This window comes from Gossypium arboreum, chromosome 9 (assembly GCF_025698485.1).
Source record: "Gossypium arboreum isolate Shixiya-1 chromosome 9, ASM2569848v2, whole genome shotgun sequence".
Lineage (NCBI taxonomy): Eukaryota > Viridiplantae > Streptophyta > Magnoliopsida > Malvales > Malvaceae > Gossypium > Gossypium arboreum.
In genome coordinates this window covers 64847944-64865227 of record NC_069078.1, presented here as the reverse complement: position 1 = coordinate 64865227, position 17284 = coordinate 64847944, and the positions used below count along the sequence as shown (strand labels likewise).

Below are 17284 nucleotides of genomic sequence, written 5' to 3'. Positions count from 1 at the left end.
TGTACATTGTCGATGCGAGTAAAGCAAGATACTCTTCTATAGTTGAGTCATGTCTTCTTGATTGAAGGTGAAACACGATAAGTCGGGTCCCGAACCGAACCATGGCTTGAATCAACTGTTCATCTACACGGATGGTGATCAGTGAGCTATATCTCCATACCTCTCGGTGAAAATGTCTCTAATGTCCGAATCCCATCGATTCCAAATTTGAACCAAATCTTGAGGTTATTTTGGCAAACATTCACGCTTATTTGTTCGGGCAAATTGGCAGCACACCTTTCCACAAGACTATCCCCCTTGTCCCTCTGAGTTTTTAGAGACCAGTCCCGAACCACGACATTCTTCTCGATCATTTGTGTAATTGACTCCTCCATCAGAAACCCGTTTTTTTGGCAACCAACCTTTAATCAACACCTTCCTAATATGATGCCTACGATGCATGATGAAAATAAAAAATAAAAACAAACAAATTCGGTTAGTAAACACAACAATTATAATTTGAAAAACAAATTAAACTACCCAATCCAATTCTCTTGAAAGGTAAAAGGCATTTTCCCGTGTACTTATTTTGGTGACTATAAGCGGACAGAGGTTCGTCATGGCTCTAATTGGATAGCTCGTATGGTTCATTATATGCGTCTCGGTTCTAGACAGTACTCGAATTGCTCGTACTATCATCTACTAAGATTAGCACGAAGCCTCGGTCATAACCCATCACAGCTCACGAGTTCAATTCGAGGATTACATTTACTTATGCTTATGCGGAGGGACAAGTTAACTCACGAAAGCATAAGTCATATGTAACCCGAAAGTATTCACTAGCCTGTGCGGAGGGACGAGTTAACTCACGAAGGCATAGCGTTTACTTTCACTTAAAGGGACAGAGCCCGGGTAGAGAGCTTTATGTTATGCAAAATGCAAGTGCACGGTGTGTGGGAGAAAAACTCATAAACCTTTGTGTTTTACTTAAAGGAACTAAACCAAAACCATAAAAGTTGAAAACTGAAAAACAAACAAATAAGCAAGTTAGAAGAGATACAAATGCAGGAATTTTGAAAACGAGATTTTCGGATCACGACCAAATATTTACTTTGAACAAGGAGATTTGAAAATTTTAACAACACATGCTTAACTCGACTAGACTCTCAAAAACGCGTCCCCAGTGGAGTCGCCAGCTGTTGCGACGAAAAAAAATTTTACGCTTGGTCGCTAATATGGTGATTTATTAAACATTTGAAAACCAACTTCCGATTTTATTAACAAAGGGAGTCGCCACCGATCCTTTTTATAGGTGTGATCGGACACCTAATAAAATTATTTTAAAACAAAAAGAAGGCCAAATTTAGGTCTACGTGAAAGTTCGAGAGAAAAATTGGGGTTCGAGTCGATTCTGTGAGGAAGGTATTAGCACCCTCACGACGCCCAAAATTGGTATCTCATAAACATGTATTGACTTGATTTTCAAAAATACGAGTTCAATATAATATTTAATCGTGATCCGATTGAAAAATAGGAATTTTTAGTTTTCGATTTTTTTTTTAGAAAGGGTGTCCCGTTTCACAAGCCGACGAATTTCACCCAACATAGCGATGAAATCGATAGCTTAATATTAAATCGGTACATCGCCTTATTTTTGAAATTAATTAAAACATGAGAAAAATATTCCTAAAGTGAGAAATTAAAAATAGATAAAGAACGCAAAAAAAAATGATATCATTAATGAAAAATATTAACATGGAATACTAGAATATTAAAATAACAATAATAATGATATTTACAAAATAGAAACAAGTCATGTACTAATAATAAAATAGGAAAAATGATATATTTGGTAATAATAATATAAAATAATAATATGTACATAAAATACATATATATGTATATATATATAATAAAAGTATGTAATAATAATAATAATATCTACAATAAAAGAAAATATTGGGAAACGTACATAAAAATATATACATAAAAATTTACAACAATAATATAAAATAATGATATGTGCAAAATATATATATATATATATATATATATATACATATGTATATAAAATATACACTAATATAATAATAGTTATAATAATACTAGCAATAGTAATAATTTGTAATAATAATATATACACAATATGGAATTTAAAATATACATATATATATATATATGTATATAATAGTATTTAAGAATATATACATAAGAAATATATAACTAATGGCATATATACATAATATATATATATATATAATACACATAATATATATATATATACATATTAGAAATGATAAAAATATTAACACACTACATAAGTGAATAAAATATAATAATAATACTAAAATAATTGATTTAAATAGTAAAATAACTAAAAGGATTAAGTTGAGCTAAAAACAAAATATTTGGGGCAAAATTGAAATAAAAATAAAAGGAAAGGACTATATTAAACACACGCGAAACATCAGGGGACCAAAACAGTAAATATTCCTTCCCATAAAATGCAGACATCATTGTGGACTAAATTGAAAATCGCGACAAATTCGGGGCCAAATTAAAAACAAAAATGACTTAATTGTAAAGTAATAAAAGCGGAAGGGCTAAAAGCGCAATTTTTCCTTCCTTTAAAAAACACGCGGATCCTAGGCGGGTCGGGTCGGTCGAACGGTCCAAGTCAAAACGACGTCGTTTTGGGGTTAAATGACAACCCCAAAATGACGCTGCTTTGGAGGGCTATATAAGGCCAAAAATAACCCAAAAAATCATTTGGAGGAGGGAAAGAAAAAAAAAAGAAGAGAGAGGGAAGAGAGAAGGGAGAGAGAAGGGAGGGGAAAGGGAAATCCGGTCGGGGCGACCGGTCACCGGAGGCTCGTCGGCGCCGGCCAACCACCGTATACTGTTCTTTGAAAGGTAAAAAAAAAATCTTCTTTTTTTGTTTTTATTTTATTTTATTTATATTTTATGTTTTAATATATATAGGTTAAAAACTTAAAATCGGATTAAAATAAAGTATAAAAAAATCACCTTAGATTTTTGTTTCTTCAATCTCTAATTTGAATTTGTTTTGGGTCGTTCTATTGTTTTTTTTGGTTTTTTTGCTGGAAATTTTTTCTCGAAATTTTTTTTGGTGCTGGAATTTTTGTTGGATTTTTTTTGCTTCCCTCTTTTATCTCTCCTCCTTTCTTGATTAAGGTTTCAACACCCATTATCACCGGCGATTCACCGTCTTAGAATGAAAGGGGAGCGCCACGGGTAGATCCGTAATACTCTTTTCTTCCTTGATTCTTTTTCGTTTTAAAGTAAGTTAAAGAAAAAAATAAAACAAAGCAAAGATAAATGAAAGATTGAGATAACAGAGAAAAATTGAAGTTCACCTTCCGAGCTTTCCTTTTTTTGTGTTCTTGATACAAACTTTTTATCCCTTTCCCTTTTTTGTTGTTTGGGTGGCTTTATATAGCCTAATTTTTACATACTTTATTATTATTCTCTATTCTTGCTTCATTTTTTGCTTGTTTGCGGGGCATGGGCATGGACAATGGGCGTGTGATGGTGTTGGCAGGCAGACAAAGATGGGAGAGTGGGAGTGGTCTTGGTGGCGAGCAGGCATGGGAGAGTGGGAATGGTGTTGGTGGCGAGAATGGCATGGGAGAGTGGGAAGAGGCAAGTGGGAGTCTAGGGTTTTGGAATTGGGCTTGGATGTTGGGCTAGGTTAATTTTAGGTTTTGGGTTTGAGGATGGGTTAAATGGTTTAATGGGCCTGGGTATTTTGTAAACGGGCCAAAATTGGCCTACAACACTAATTTAAATAAAAAAATCAATCTTTTGGGCTTAATTAAGTATAGTAAAAAGTATAAAGGCTTATCTAACATAAGTAAACTAGTTGTATTTGTTAAACTTGCTTAATATTATAAGTTTCATTCGAATATAAGATTCAATCTCGAAATTGTAATATCCTATTGATCTTTCTAATTACAAAGATTTCGATTCATTTCGAAGTGGAGAAATATATGTATATATATATATCAGAATAAGTATTGTTCGAGAAGAATTAATTGATCTAAATTTGCAAATTCTTATGGATTATTGTGAGGAAAGGTTACTTTTATTCACTTTGTAAAGGTGCAAATAAGATGGATGAATTTTGCCCACCCAATGTGAAGGAGTTTGACAATGCTACCTTAATGTTTAACCTTTCCTTCTTTGAGCCAACAAGTAGATTCATGTCCTGAAAAATATATTTTTAAATTAAATAAATTAGCTAAATTGATCGGTTCATTTGATTAAATCGAAAATTTGATGAGGGTAATCATCAAAATTGGAAAAAAAAAAAAAGAGAGAGGGTAAACTATGTTAGTAGTTACCCAATTATTAGTAAATTTATTTTTTTGTAATTCGACTATGAAAAATAACAACAATGGCACCCATCTATTCAATTTTGTCTTTTTTGGTCACTTACTGGCAACTTTAACCCTCAATATTTATATATTATGTCAGTTTAGTCTTGATTCTAAAAAATCTGACCTTTAACATTTAGGCATTGAGTAATTTGGTCTTTTTTATAGTTTTGCTTTTCTTTATAACCCTTTCACCTAAAAAGCTAAATAAAAGAAAAAAGAAATTTTATTAGCGAAACTTGATTGAAAATATAATAAAATTCCAAGATCATAATTTTCATCATTTCTCATTCTTTTAAAATTAACCCTTAATCATAAAGAAAAGCAAAACTGCAAAAAACAAGAGACCAAATTACACAATGTGTAAATGTTGAGGGTTATTTTTTTTTAGAATCAATACTAAATTGAAATAATTCATAAATGTTGAAAGCTAAAGTTGCTATTATGCCAATTTTAAAAGTTATCACCGTTAGCTACCTGGTGATTAAAAAAAGGTAAAATTAAATAGTTGGATGACGATTTTATAACTTTTCATAATTGTGTAACCAAAAAAGAAATTTACTAATAATTGAGTGACTACTAGTATAATTTACTCAAAAGAAATATTCCCAACAGTTCATACCACAGCCTTGTCAGGATTATCAAGATTGATATTTGGATGTACCCACCCAGTTTGTATTGCCTACATTTAACGAGAGAAAAACTCAAGTTTAAAACTATAATACAAGTTTTTCATAATCGGATTAGTAGTCAAATCAGTCAAGTCATCAATTAGTTAATTCAATCAGTTCAATTAAATAAATCATTAAAAATAAAAAATAAAATTTGATTCAACTGTCAGTTCAACTGGTTTTTTAGTTCATTTGAACTGACTCAACCGATCTAAAGCCTTTCTTTGGACCAGTACCCCGGCCAATTCCAAGTCTAACCTAATTTAAATAACATTGCTATAAACTAACTTGTTCATGGATTGAGTGACCGCCTGACCTAGTAGCCCGACTTGGCTCAAATCGAACTTCAGTGAGGATTTCTTTTTTGTTTTACTTCAGGCAAATGGTCAAATTAAATTATAAAATTCTATTTTTCAATATTTTATTATTTTTTAAATGGTAAAATGGACTATTTGAATGGGTTGAGTTGAGTTGGCTCAAGGCTAAACTTAGATTTTTTTTTCTAGAATTATGTCGCAGGCTTGTTCCATTCATTCCATGCGCACCTCTAATTGTAAAATAAAATTGTTTAAGGGTTGGGTCTTCTGTTTGTTTGAGGTGAACTTAAAATGATTTAGATTTTCAACTAGTCCTAATAACAATAATATTTTTTATTTAAATTTAATTAGGGTTATATGAACGGATATCCTGAGTCAAAGTCTAAATTATTTTTAATGTTTAAAGTGTTCTAATTAAATCCTTAAATTAAATTGTCGTTACAATTAAATCTTTTTCATCAGTTCAACTATTAACTTTGACATTAAATACCAGTTCGAATCTAACGTAGTTCTTTCTATAAACACGTTTGGCCTGATAAATATTTCTAAACAACTCAAATCCTAGTTTGCAATTAACTTAAAATATTACAACAAGACTAGTGGGAGAACCCAATTGAAAACGATAAGTAGGTTTGAGAATTTAATTAGAATGTTTTAGAGATTACGAAGATATTTGATGCAATTTTAAATTTTAAAAATTTATTTTTTAAAATAATAAAATCATGTTTCCGAATTAAACTTAAATGAATATTTTTTTCAAAAAATCCAAATCGCAACCCGATTCGGTTCATAGAAAAAAACCCAAATCCCCCTAATTTGATTACCTTAATTGTAGCAATTGCATCCACAGCACCTGTTGCCCCTGCTAGGTGACCAGTCATGGACTTTGTTGAGTTAATTCTCAACTGAAACAAAATACAAATTAAAGTTTAGTTATTAAATTTCAAATACAAATATATTTTTTAATATTTACATTATAATATGATATAATTATTCTTTATTTGATATAAATTAAATAAAATATATTATATAATTAAAAAATAAATCGGGCAAAACTCTCTTCTCAAATGTCGAAATAAAAAATCAATATTTTTTAAAATAAACTCTTTTATTCAAATGCTCTCAAATATTATACAAAACTTGATCATAGATAAACATCTCAACCCTTAAATGCTTCTAGGCTCAAACTTAAATATGTAATTATCATTGAATCTTGAATTTAAATTCAATTTTGAATTTTTATTTTTTAAATTTATTAATGATTTGCTTACCTCCATATTGTTGCCGAAACAATGGACCAAGGCTGCAAATTCAATCAAATCCCCAACTTGTGTAGAAGGAGCATGTGCATTTATGTAGTTTACATCTTCTCTAGCAACTCCTGCTTTAGCCAATGCTTTCTCTATACAACGAACTATACCTGTAAATTCAGTTCGGTTATTGTTAAGTTTGAGCAGTTCGAGTAATCAAAATAGTTGAATTAAAATATCTTAACGCTTCTCTCGAATAGTTTAGAGCTTAAACGAGTATTTTTTAATTAATATTAAAGAATCTCGGTTCAAACTGAACTAATTTAAATTTAAGCATGTTAATCGAGTCTTTTTACTAAGCAAATGAGTTTAATCAGACCTAATGGAGTGACTTGAACAGAATAATTTTGTCTCAAATTTTAGCTTAATTTTTAAAAAATGAATTTCGATCAAGATCGATTCTACTACACTATTAATTAAGATATAGTAACGAGGTAGGGTAGGATGGGTTTTTTGCTAGCCCTACCTTTTATGATTTCAATCCCTTCCTCGAACTTGATTTTATTTAAAATTTCTAGTTTAAATTTTGTTATTAGTTCCTATACTTTATGAAAGTTGTGGATTTAATCCATTTAATTTTATTTGAGAAAAGCTCCTCGACTCTAACCTACTCCCGCCTATATATTACATAATTCTTTGGTAAATATTTTCAAATGCCCGAAGCTAAAAAATTTATACTGAACTCGATTTTTTTAAAAATAATGGGTGAAGTTCAGTTAGAATTTGATAAATTCAGATTATTTTGTCATTCTTACTACTAAGGCAAGAGAAGATTTATTTACCGTCGGGATGCGGTCGAGTCAAGTGATACGCATCGGCACTAGAGCTTCCACCCAAAAACTCGGCATAAATTCTTGCACCTCTTCGCTGCCATTATTAACACACAAGACAATAATGAAAAGGAAGGAAGTTGTGTTGGATACGAATATGCTTTTTTTTTTCTTCATATATTTAGAGAATTATATCTAGTATTCATGTCTAAATATGTATTAAATTCTAATGTTAAGTTCGAATATTTTAAGAAAAAAATGGAAAAGCTTGTGTAACATAGTTCAATTATAAATTTTTTTCTCTTTAGATACCAAATCATCATAATTGAATAGTACAAATTTATTTTATTGAAGGGGATTGACTCTTTCGAAATAAATCTTCAAAGTATCGTCTACTAAGAGTCAGTGGACTCATCAATGGGTCAATATTGCCATCAACCAAGGTTTTGCTTCTCGACTAACAGAAAGCCCAAGTGTATGAGACTACTTGAAGAGATGGTGAATTCAACAGAGTGGGATGACCTTGTTGGGACAGACCGTACGTGATGCATAGCTACCTAACAATGATATGTGAGCATTTGTAACCCTGTGTAATTGCCCTTTATGTTGTAGGGTAGGCTTGAGACCGTGCATATTGCCCTTAAATGCTCACATTTCCTTGTTAGGTAGTCGAGCACCACGTACGGTCCGTCTCGACAAGGAGATCTCACTCTGTTGAATCTATCATCTCTTCAAGCAGGCTCATGTATTGGGCTTTTACAAAGTTGAGAGACAAGATCGAGGACAATACTGACCCGTTGATGAGTCTATTGATTCCAAACAAACAACACTTCAAAGGTTTCTCTCGAAAAAAACAAAAACCCTCCACATATTTAGATAACCAAACCCCTATAGCCATATCTGAATGTGCATTTCATATAAAATAAATCTATAATCAAAATTAAGAAAAAAAATTATACCAAATCCTTAAAAAATATTTACAACTATAATAAGAGAAATGTACCTTGGCATGTTCTAATTCTTCCAAGAGCAAAACACCAGCTCCATCTCCAAGGACAATTCCATCACGATTCTAATTTTAAAAAACAAAAGAAAGGAAAATGGTGATTTGGTTTAATTCCAAATTTCATCTCTCTACCTTACAAATATTGAGATATTAGTCCCCATACTTTGATTAATCAAAATTTGATCCTCGTACTTTATGAAATTGAGAAATTAATCCAATTTGATAACACAAATAAACCTTCTTGTTAAATAGTTGACCTGAAAATCAGCAATTCAATAATACATAAAAAAAATAAACAGCTTTATGTTTACTTTATTATTATTATTAAAATTGGATTAATTTCTCAGTTTTGGTAAAGAATGAGGATAAAATTCCTACAAATTTAAAATAGAGGAAATAATCTCTATTTTCTTAAATTAGAATGATTATAATTCATAATTAGACCAAAAATTATGTAAGAGGCCGTCATTGAAAAGAGCTTGAAGTTGTAGGGTATTACAGTGTCCCAAGGACATGAAGCTTTGGTCGGGTCACAGTCCCTCTTAGACAAAGCTTTGCATGACGCGAAACCTGCCAAACCTTCATTTATAAAAAATAAAAAAAAAATAAAAAATAAAAAAAAAATGAAGGTAAGTTCATGATCTAAAAGAAATCATGTGTATATATATTATCTTAATAAGATAGTAAAAGTACTATAAAAATTCCTGTAGTAAGAGTTGGATTGCATTTTATCTCTTCTACTCAAAAAATTGGATAAATTAGTTATTGTACATTAGATTAAAGAGCAAATTTGGTCTTTCTGTTAAAAATTCTATTCAATTCTACTATTAAAAATTGGTCTTTATATGTCGGCATGAGGTATTATGACATGCCACATGTCACTGTTTAGTTTTTTCATTATTCACGCTGGTTTTTAATCGTACAAATTGATGAAATTTTTAACAGAAAGAATCAATTAGCTTTGATCTAATATACAAAGACTAATTTGTCTAATTTTTGAGTAAATAGGGCAAAATACAATTTGACTTCTAGTATAAGGACTTCTATTGTACTTTTACCTTAATCTGATTTTTCAGTTTTATTTCTAAGTATTTGTATATGATATTTATGTTTGAAATAGATTTAAGTATTAGGACATGGATGAAACCAGGAATTTTTAGATTAAAATTAAATTTTAAGAGTAAAAACATAATTTTTGTTATATTAGTTTATAATTTGAAAGTTTTAGAGAGAATAAACTGTAAACTTATCATTTTAGAGGAAGTCAAGGCATAAAAAGACTTGAAAATAAAACTAAAAACACTCGTATTCATATATGTACCTATATCCATTCATGCTTAAGTAGAACTGGCAGTAGACATTAACTCTCTAAAATGATAAAATTATTTTAAGTCTTAAAATTTTAAAATAAAATTATAAATTAATGTAATAGTAAAATTATATTTTATTCCTTCAAAAATTCATAATTTAAAATTTACCCCTAAAATGGATTTTTGGCTTCCCCAGTCTAACATAAGGTATATATAAGTATACCTATTGGATGAACTCCGGCATCGGAACCACCACAAAGCATCATGTCCTGCAAAATCATCTTATAGTATTGGATACAGATACTTGATCAAACATAAATAGGTCCAATTTTAAATGATTTTCATATATTTAAATATTAATTTTTGTACTTATGTTTAAATATATTGGGTCAAGGATGTAGCTAGCAGTGCTGATAGTGCCTTTGGCCACCCTAAAATGATATTTTTTCATTTAAATTCTTTAAAAAATTTAAATTTTAAATTATAAAAATAAAATTATATTTTATCCTTTCTGAAAATGATAAAAAATTAATTTAATTTTTAAAAATTATAAAATAATCTATTAAAATAATAAAATTTTAATTTTAACCTCCTAAAAGAATTTTTCTAACTTCCCCTACGTCAAATATAATAAATAAGTACATATAAAACAAAAGAGAAGTTTAGAAAACTGAATCCGTCTAAATTACTATTTAATAATTAATAAATATTTATTTAAAATTTAATTATAAATATTAATTTAAATAGGTTTAAGAGTTAAAAAAGTTTTTGTGTTTTTCAAAAATCAATCAATTCAGCTCTTTGATTAATTTTTGTTGTTGACTATTATTGTACTAACATGACTATTAATGACTGTTGAGTCTACCGTTGTGATGTTAGCGTTATTTCATGTTATCAAAAATGAAAAAATCATTAAAATTTCAAGTTTAAAATGAATTTGAATAAATAGAAATCTAAGTACATTTGAACCCAGACATTACTTTGTCCATATTCATTTTCAACATAGTTCGTTAAGTTATAAAACATTATAAAATATTTAAAAAGAGAAACGGTGTTTCTTACTTTTCTTTCATTTCACAACAGGTAAATCTTTTTATTATTATTATAGGTTTTGGGATATTTGAGAGTGATTTTCTCAACGACCTGTTAGTCGCGAAGGGAGGAGGTGATTTTCTCTTTAAAAATATAAAATTTTAAGTTAATATATGATAAAATATAATTTGATCTTTTAAAAATACGAGAATTATAATTGAGTCTTTTAAAACCATAAAATATAAGACAAGACAAAATTAAATTTTAATTCTTATAAAAATATATAATTTAATCTCAACTCTTTAAATTTGTTAAAATAATTTGTATATTTTCCTAATTTTACTGACACGAGCCATCACATTATCATCACAACGATTAACTCAACAATTATTAATGAACACATCAACACTGTAATAATAAAAACCAAAATTATTGGCAAAAAAAACTAAATCAATGTATTTTTAATGTTTGAAAGCATAATCAAAAGTATTTTTCTTCATTGATTTTTTCCAAGTACTAAAACTTTGTTAACCCTTAAAGCTATATTAATATATATAATATTTTTAAGTCAATTTAAAAGATGAATCAAGCTAGGGTTCTAATATTCAAGGTCTAGATTTAGCTTATTTTGTTTTTAATTGTATAGTATATTATTATTATTATTTTACATATTATGCAATTTATATCATCTAAAATTAAATACTTATTAATATAATATAAATATTTAAAATGTGTTAATTTGTATATAGTTAAATAAAACAAGTTGGACTTTTAAAAGATTAAGCTTGAACAATTTTGGATTAATAATTAACAAATATTAATAAGTTTAGATCATATTTAAAACCTATAATCAAGATCAAGTCCAGTTTAGTGAATAATATTGTGTTAATACCATATATAAATTAAACGTAACACTTTTTAAAATTCGATAATCATATCATATATAGATTCATCGTAAACCTGACCGGACTCATAAACCCCTTTAACATCCATAAATTAAGATATAGAAATGAGTGACTCACAGTTATTCCATCAATAATGTGACCAGCTGCACTAAGTATAGAATGATTGCTTGTTGCACAACCTGCGTTAATTATGTAGTTTGGACCCATCCAACCCTGTGATTTAATTTTTTTAAAAATATATAAAAAAATAAAAATAAAATAAAATTTGATCTGATGTTAACTAATTATATATTAATTATATTTAATTCAATAAAAATTAAAATAAATTTGTTGAGAGAAGGCCAACTCCATTAGAAAAAGTTTGTGAAATGTTGTTCGTCAAAAACTGTGAGACCCATCAATGGGTTGGTATTATTTTCGGTGAGAGTTTTGTCTCTGGACTCAACAGAGAGCCCAAGTGCCTAAAGAGGTTACATGAAGAAACTAACGAGTTTATAAAACGCAAGCACCTTATCTAAGTGCCTATGAAGGAGAACCACTCATCAAGAAAATCTCATATTTTCGCTTGGAGGGATTTAAACCAATGTCCTATAACATATAGGGCATTGTGGGATAAATATACTAATAAATTTACCTTCTAGAGCATATAAGACCCTTAAACTCTTTGAACTTTGTCATCTGTTTAAGCACTTGAGCCTTAAGCAAAGTCGGGAGACAAATAATACCAACCCATTAAAAAATTTATAAACTCTCAACTAATTATTCATTCAAATACTTCTCCCAATAAAATCAACTCTTTTCCTCAAACTTTTAATCGATTTTCAATTACTATTATTATGATTTGAATGAGTGGTGTAGGTACCAATTCAATTGCTAGTGCTGCGCAACCCATGTTGTTTCCTGCCATAGGCACACTAAATGGATTTGGCCTCCTTGAAAGAATTAACATATTTTCAAACCATTCGTAGAAAATCTGTTTCAAAAATATCCACAAAATTCACAATTAGAGAGAATTAGAAGAAAAAATTCTTTACTCTTAATTGAGTATGAGTGTCGGATATAAGTTTTGTAATATATATATATATATATATATATATATATATGAATATATTCAATAGTTTTAATTTTTTTTTTATATTTGTACTGTTGATCTTTAGTTTTCGAGTACTATTGGCACCAACTAATCTTGGTGAAGTAGATTTATCAAAGGGTCGAGCTATCCGTGGATCGAGTTTTGGATTAAGTTTTTTTTCTTAATTTGAGTAAGTTCGATTCTACCTAGATTACCATCTAATAATAAAATCATCTTAGTTTATTTTATTAATTTAATTATAAATAAAGGTATCTATGATCAAGCTAATTGTAGTTTAGGTCAAGCTTATATGTATGGTATCATCACCATTCATGTTTGTTCAAGCCTAACTTGACTCAACCTGATATATGAGTTCTCAAAATTTTTGAATTTTAAGAAAATATTTGTAAATTAATGGTTATAACCTAATCCATTTTAGGCCATACACATTTTTAAAAATATTAACTTTATTTAATATCTTATAATTTTATTCTTACTTTATTAAAATTTTAAATCTAATATATACATTAGTCATATTTATAAATAATATATTATAACATTATTTATCTTGTTTAAACTTTAAATATTAGAGATCAAGTCGGATTCTCTTATTTAAACAGACATAAAATTTTAATATAACCCATTTTCAAACTTAATATTTTTTTCAAACACTTTCAAATATTTTACGATTTTTCGATTTTAAAATATAGCTTAACCCTTTGACCATTCTAACTATGAAAATAATATATATATATATATATATATATATATATATATGTATATATGTATATATATACATATATAAAAGAATTGAATCGTGTTTACCCTTAAACCTCCCATTGCAGAGCCAACAATAATCCCACATCGAGTTTTATCAAGCTGTCCATTGACTTCATCGGAAATCCCGCCGTCGGCCAAGGCTTTTTTGCCGGCGGTTATAAGGTAAAGCATAAAGTTATCAGCTCTCATTGCAAGCTTTGATGAAACAAAACCTTCCGGGGAGAATGACTTAAGCTCAGCACCAATTTTCTGTTTTTTTAATAAATAAAATAATCAAAATATGTCATTAATCCCTATACTTTTACAAAAATTGAGTTTTAGTCATTGTATTTAAAAAGTTAAAAATTAAATCTTTACATTTTCAATTTAAAAATCCTAATCGAATTGTTGACTCCAATTTGATATGTTTATTAACAGATCATATATATGTGACATGTGGGAAGCCAAAACTGTTCTTAAAAAATAAATTTGAATTATAAACTTTTGGGAAGGTCCAATAATGCAATTTTATTATTATTTTAACTTATAATTTTATAAAATTTTAAAAGGATTAAACTATAACTTCACCATTTCTTAGACCAATGTCCTTATTTGCCTTTGGCGCATGGGCTGCACTAGAGGGTATGCAGTGTGTTTAACCCTCTAAAATGGAAAATTTTATTTTAACCCTTTAAAATTTAAAAAATTATATATTAATACATGATAAAATTACAATTTTGACCCTAAAATAATAAAATTATGATGTAGTCTTTCTAAAAATTATACAGTTTTAAGCTTATAATGAAAAATTGCATTCTGATTATCATAAAAAATTTAATTTAATTATGCTACCCTTGGCATATGTTATTAGGGAATAAATCTCAAATTTTGTCAATTAGCCAAAAAAATCAACTAAGAGTTTAATGTTGGATCAAAACTTTCAGACATTTAAAGAAAATTGATAAGTTATGATTCAATTTCTGATCGCTAAGAACTTACAGATGGAAGCTGAGAAGTGTCGAATTTTTCAATCTCTGTTATGCCACTAATGCCTTGAAGAACATTGTTGTAGAACACGTCCGGATCCTCACCGAGCGCCGTTACAAGGCCAATCCCCGTCACAACGACACGCCGCCGCTTGTTTGTCGGCTTTTCTTGGTGTGTCACTGGTTTGTTTGCAGTCTGTAAGGAAACCGCCATTGTTGTACCTAAAAGGAAAAAAACCTGTTAGGAATTGAAACTTTTGAAATTACATGCATATCGGGTTGGATTAAATCGAGTTTTATTTTTAATTTTAAGTTTGAATTAAAATAATAATTAGAAACAATCTCTCCTTAACCTATAAATAGGAGGATAATGAGCTTTAACGTACCCGAACCCACGTCTTCTTGTATTGACAATAATATCCATGCCAATTGAGCTAACATTCAATCGGCTAAACTTAATTATTTAATTAAACTCAATTAAATTTGTTTATTTAATAAAAGATTAATTAGTTCAATTCTCGTAAGATCAAATTCAAGTATCAAATAAATTTTTTTTCGAAAGTTTACATTTTAATCACTTAACTTTAAAAAGTTACAATCATTTGAAATATTTTATTCAAATCACTGGATTGTTAAGTTATCAAACTAAAGTACCCTTAAAACTACTCGAATCAAACATTAAGATATTCAAATTCAACCTTTCGATAGCTTGGTTTGCTTGAGCTCAATTCTGTCGAAACCAAGCTAAATTATAGGATTTAAAAGAAAAAAAATTTCGAGTAATTTACGAAAACAAATAATATCAATACCTCTCTTGCAAGTGGTGTTATTGAGGCAATGAGATTGAAAGATGGGAGAGGTGAGTGCCATGGAAGAAACCAGTAGAGAGCTCAGAGATGAAGCGGCGGCCATTGAAGAAACCGATCGATGAAAAATTAATCTTTTTTTTTTTAATAAAAGAAAGATTAAAGGAAGCTCAAATAGAGTAGTTGATAACCCTGAAAAAAAGGTGGAAATAATGGATTTAAGACTTGAATTTAGGGTTTATAGCAAACGAAAATAAAAATGCGAAATGCATGCAACGTTACGTATAGGGCAGAAAACTGTTCACATTATATGTATAAAAATATATATAGGTGAATGTACCTAAGAGGTCCCTCTATTATTGGTATCTAATCAAATTAGTCCTTCTATTATTAAATAGATCAATTTAACCCTTGTAGTATTAAAATAATCAAATTATAAGATCAATTTGGAATAGATTTAACATTTATTATTTAAAAATATTATTTATTGTTTAGCAAAGTTAATATTTTTAAAGTTTTTATGGTTTTGTAAATGAAATTTTTGGTTTGGAATAGAACGCAATTGAAAAAAAATTCAATACATTTTTATACGGTAAATATTAACTCTGTTATAATATGGACTTATTTGATTCTTTTTAGTAGTATAAGGACTAAAATTATCCATTTAATACTGAGGGACTAATTTGATTCAATCCTTATAATACAATGACCTCCCAATAACTTTAACCTACATTTATATATACATAATAGTTAATCTATCACACCCGACCTTTGAGAGTGGAATTTCCAAGGCTATTTCGGTTAGCAAAAATTAAGTATGGATTGGTGGAAGATTATTGGCTCCTAAATGGATTTAAGGAGGTTAATTGGTTGGATTTTTTTGTTCGACCATTATTGGATAGGGAGCTAGTTTTGCTTAATCGATTAAAGGAAATTTTTTGCAAGAAGGTGTTGGTGCCGGATGTGGAGGATCGATTGATTTGGGTCCATGATAATAAGGGGGTGTTCTCGGTGAAAAAAATTATCGGAATTATTAATTGAGGAGGGAGTGGAAGACTTGAGTTTTAATTTTGATAAGATTTGGAAGTTGAAGGTGCCTCCTAGAGTGAGAAGTTTTCTTTGGATGATCTCAATTGTTAGACTCCCTACTAAAGATTTCTTGAGTAGAAGAGGTTTGCATTTTAGCAATTTAGAGAGGAGTTGTCCTTGGTGTAATAGAGAACCAGAGAAAGTGGAACATCTTTTTTTAGGATGCAAGTTCATTAAAGGGTTTTGGATGTAGCGACGTAAAAATTTAGTTTTACTTGGTTGCTATTTGTGGCAATCTATTGAAAACTTGAAAACTGAAATTTGATTTTAAAATAAACAGGGAGTCGCCACCGATCATTTTTTTTAGGGTGTGATCGGACACCTATTAGATTCTTTTATTTTTAAAACAAAAAGAAGGCCGAGTTTAGGTCTACTTTAAAATCCAGAGAAAAAGTAGGGTTCGGGAGTCGGTTACGCGCGAGGAAGGTATTAGCACCCTCATGACGCCCAAAATTGGTATCTCATAAACATGTGTTGTCTTGATTTTCAAAAATACGAATTCAATGTAACATTTAGTCGCGATCCAATTGAAAAGACATGAAATTTTAGTTTTCGGTTTTTGAGAAGGATATACCATTTTAACACAAGCCGACAAATTCATCCAATATAGCGATGAAACTTACGGTTTAATGTTAAATCAATACATTACCTCACTTATTAAAAACAAGAATAAGATTTTCGAAATAATGCAAAGCAAATTGATGTGAAATAAAAATAAATAAAAGAGCCAGAAATATATGGAAGCGAATAATGAATATGACAATAATGAAAAAAAAAAAAATAACAATGCATGCGAGATTAAACGTAATAATAGTATCAAATACGAGAAAACAATGAATATATATAATAATAATAACGGTATTAAGAATATGCAC

At 29.1% G+C, this 17284-nt stretch overlaps 1 protein-coding gene across 1 annotated transcript; it reads right to left on the bottom strand.

Moving 5' to 3' along the window:
- Nucleotides 1-3687: 3687 nt before the first annotated feature.
- On the bottom strand, nucleotides 3688-15495 carry LOC108455058 (3-oxoacyl-[acyl-carrier-protein] synthase II, chloroplastic-like). Its single transcript, XM_053019325.1, has 13 exons — nucleotides 15324-15495; nucleotides 14528-14736; nucleotides 13595-13798; nucleotides 12560-12670; nucleotides 11815-11910; nucleotides 9984-10029; nucleotides 8950-9029; nucleotides 8448-8516; nucleotides 7457-7541; nucleotides 6636-6784; nucleotides 6189-6269; nucleotides 4999-5058; nucleotides 3688-4207 (listed from the first exon to the last, which is right to left on the bottom strand). The coding sequence occupies exons 1-13, from the start codon at nucleotides 15424-15426 to the stop codon at nucleotides 4085-4087; spliced, it is 1416 nt and encodes a 471-aa protein (XP_052875285.1). The 5' UTR covers nucleotides 15427-15495; the 3' UTR covers nucleotides 3688-4084.
- Nucleotides 15496-17284: the final 1789 nt, after the last annotated feature.

Coding starts and splice junctions, on each gene's coding strand:
- LOC108455058 (XM_053019325.1), bottom strand. CDS start 15,426: ATGGCCGCCGCTTCATCTCTGAGCTCTCTACTGGTTTCTTCCATGGCA. Junction 8,517..8,949: donor CTTCATGTCCTTGGGACACT/GTAATACCCTAC, acceptor TTTTAAAATTAG/AATCGTGATGGAATTGTCCT. Junction 6,785..7,456: donor GACTCGACCGCATCCCGACG/GTAAATAAATCT, acceptor CTGAATTTACAG/GTATAGTTCGTTGTATAGAG.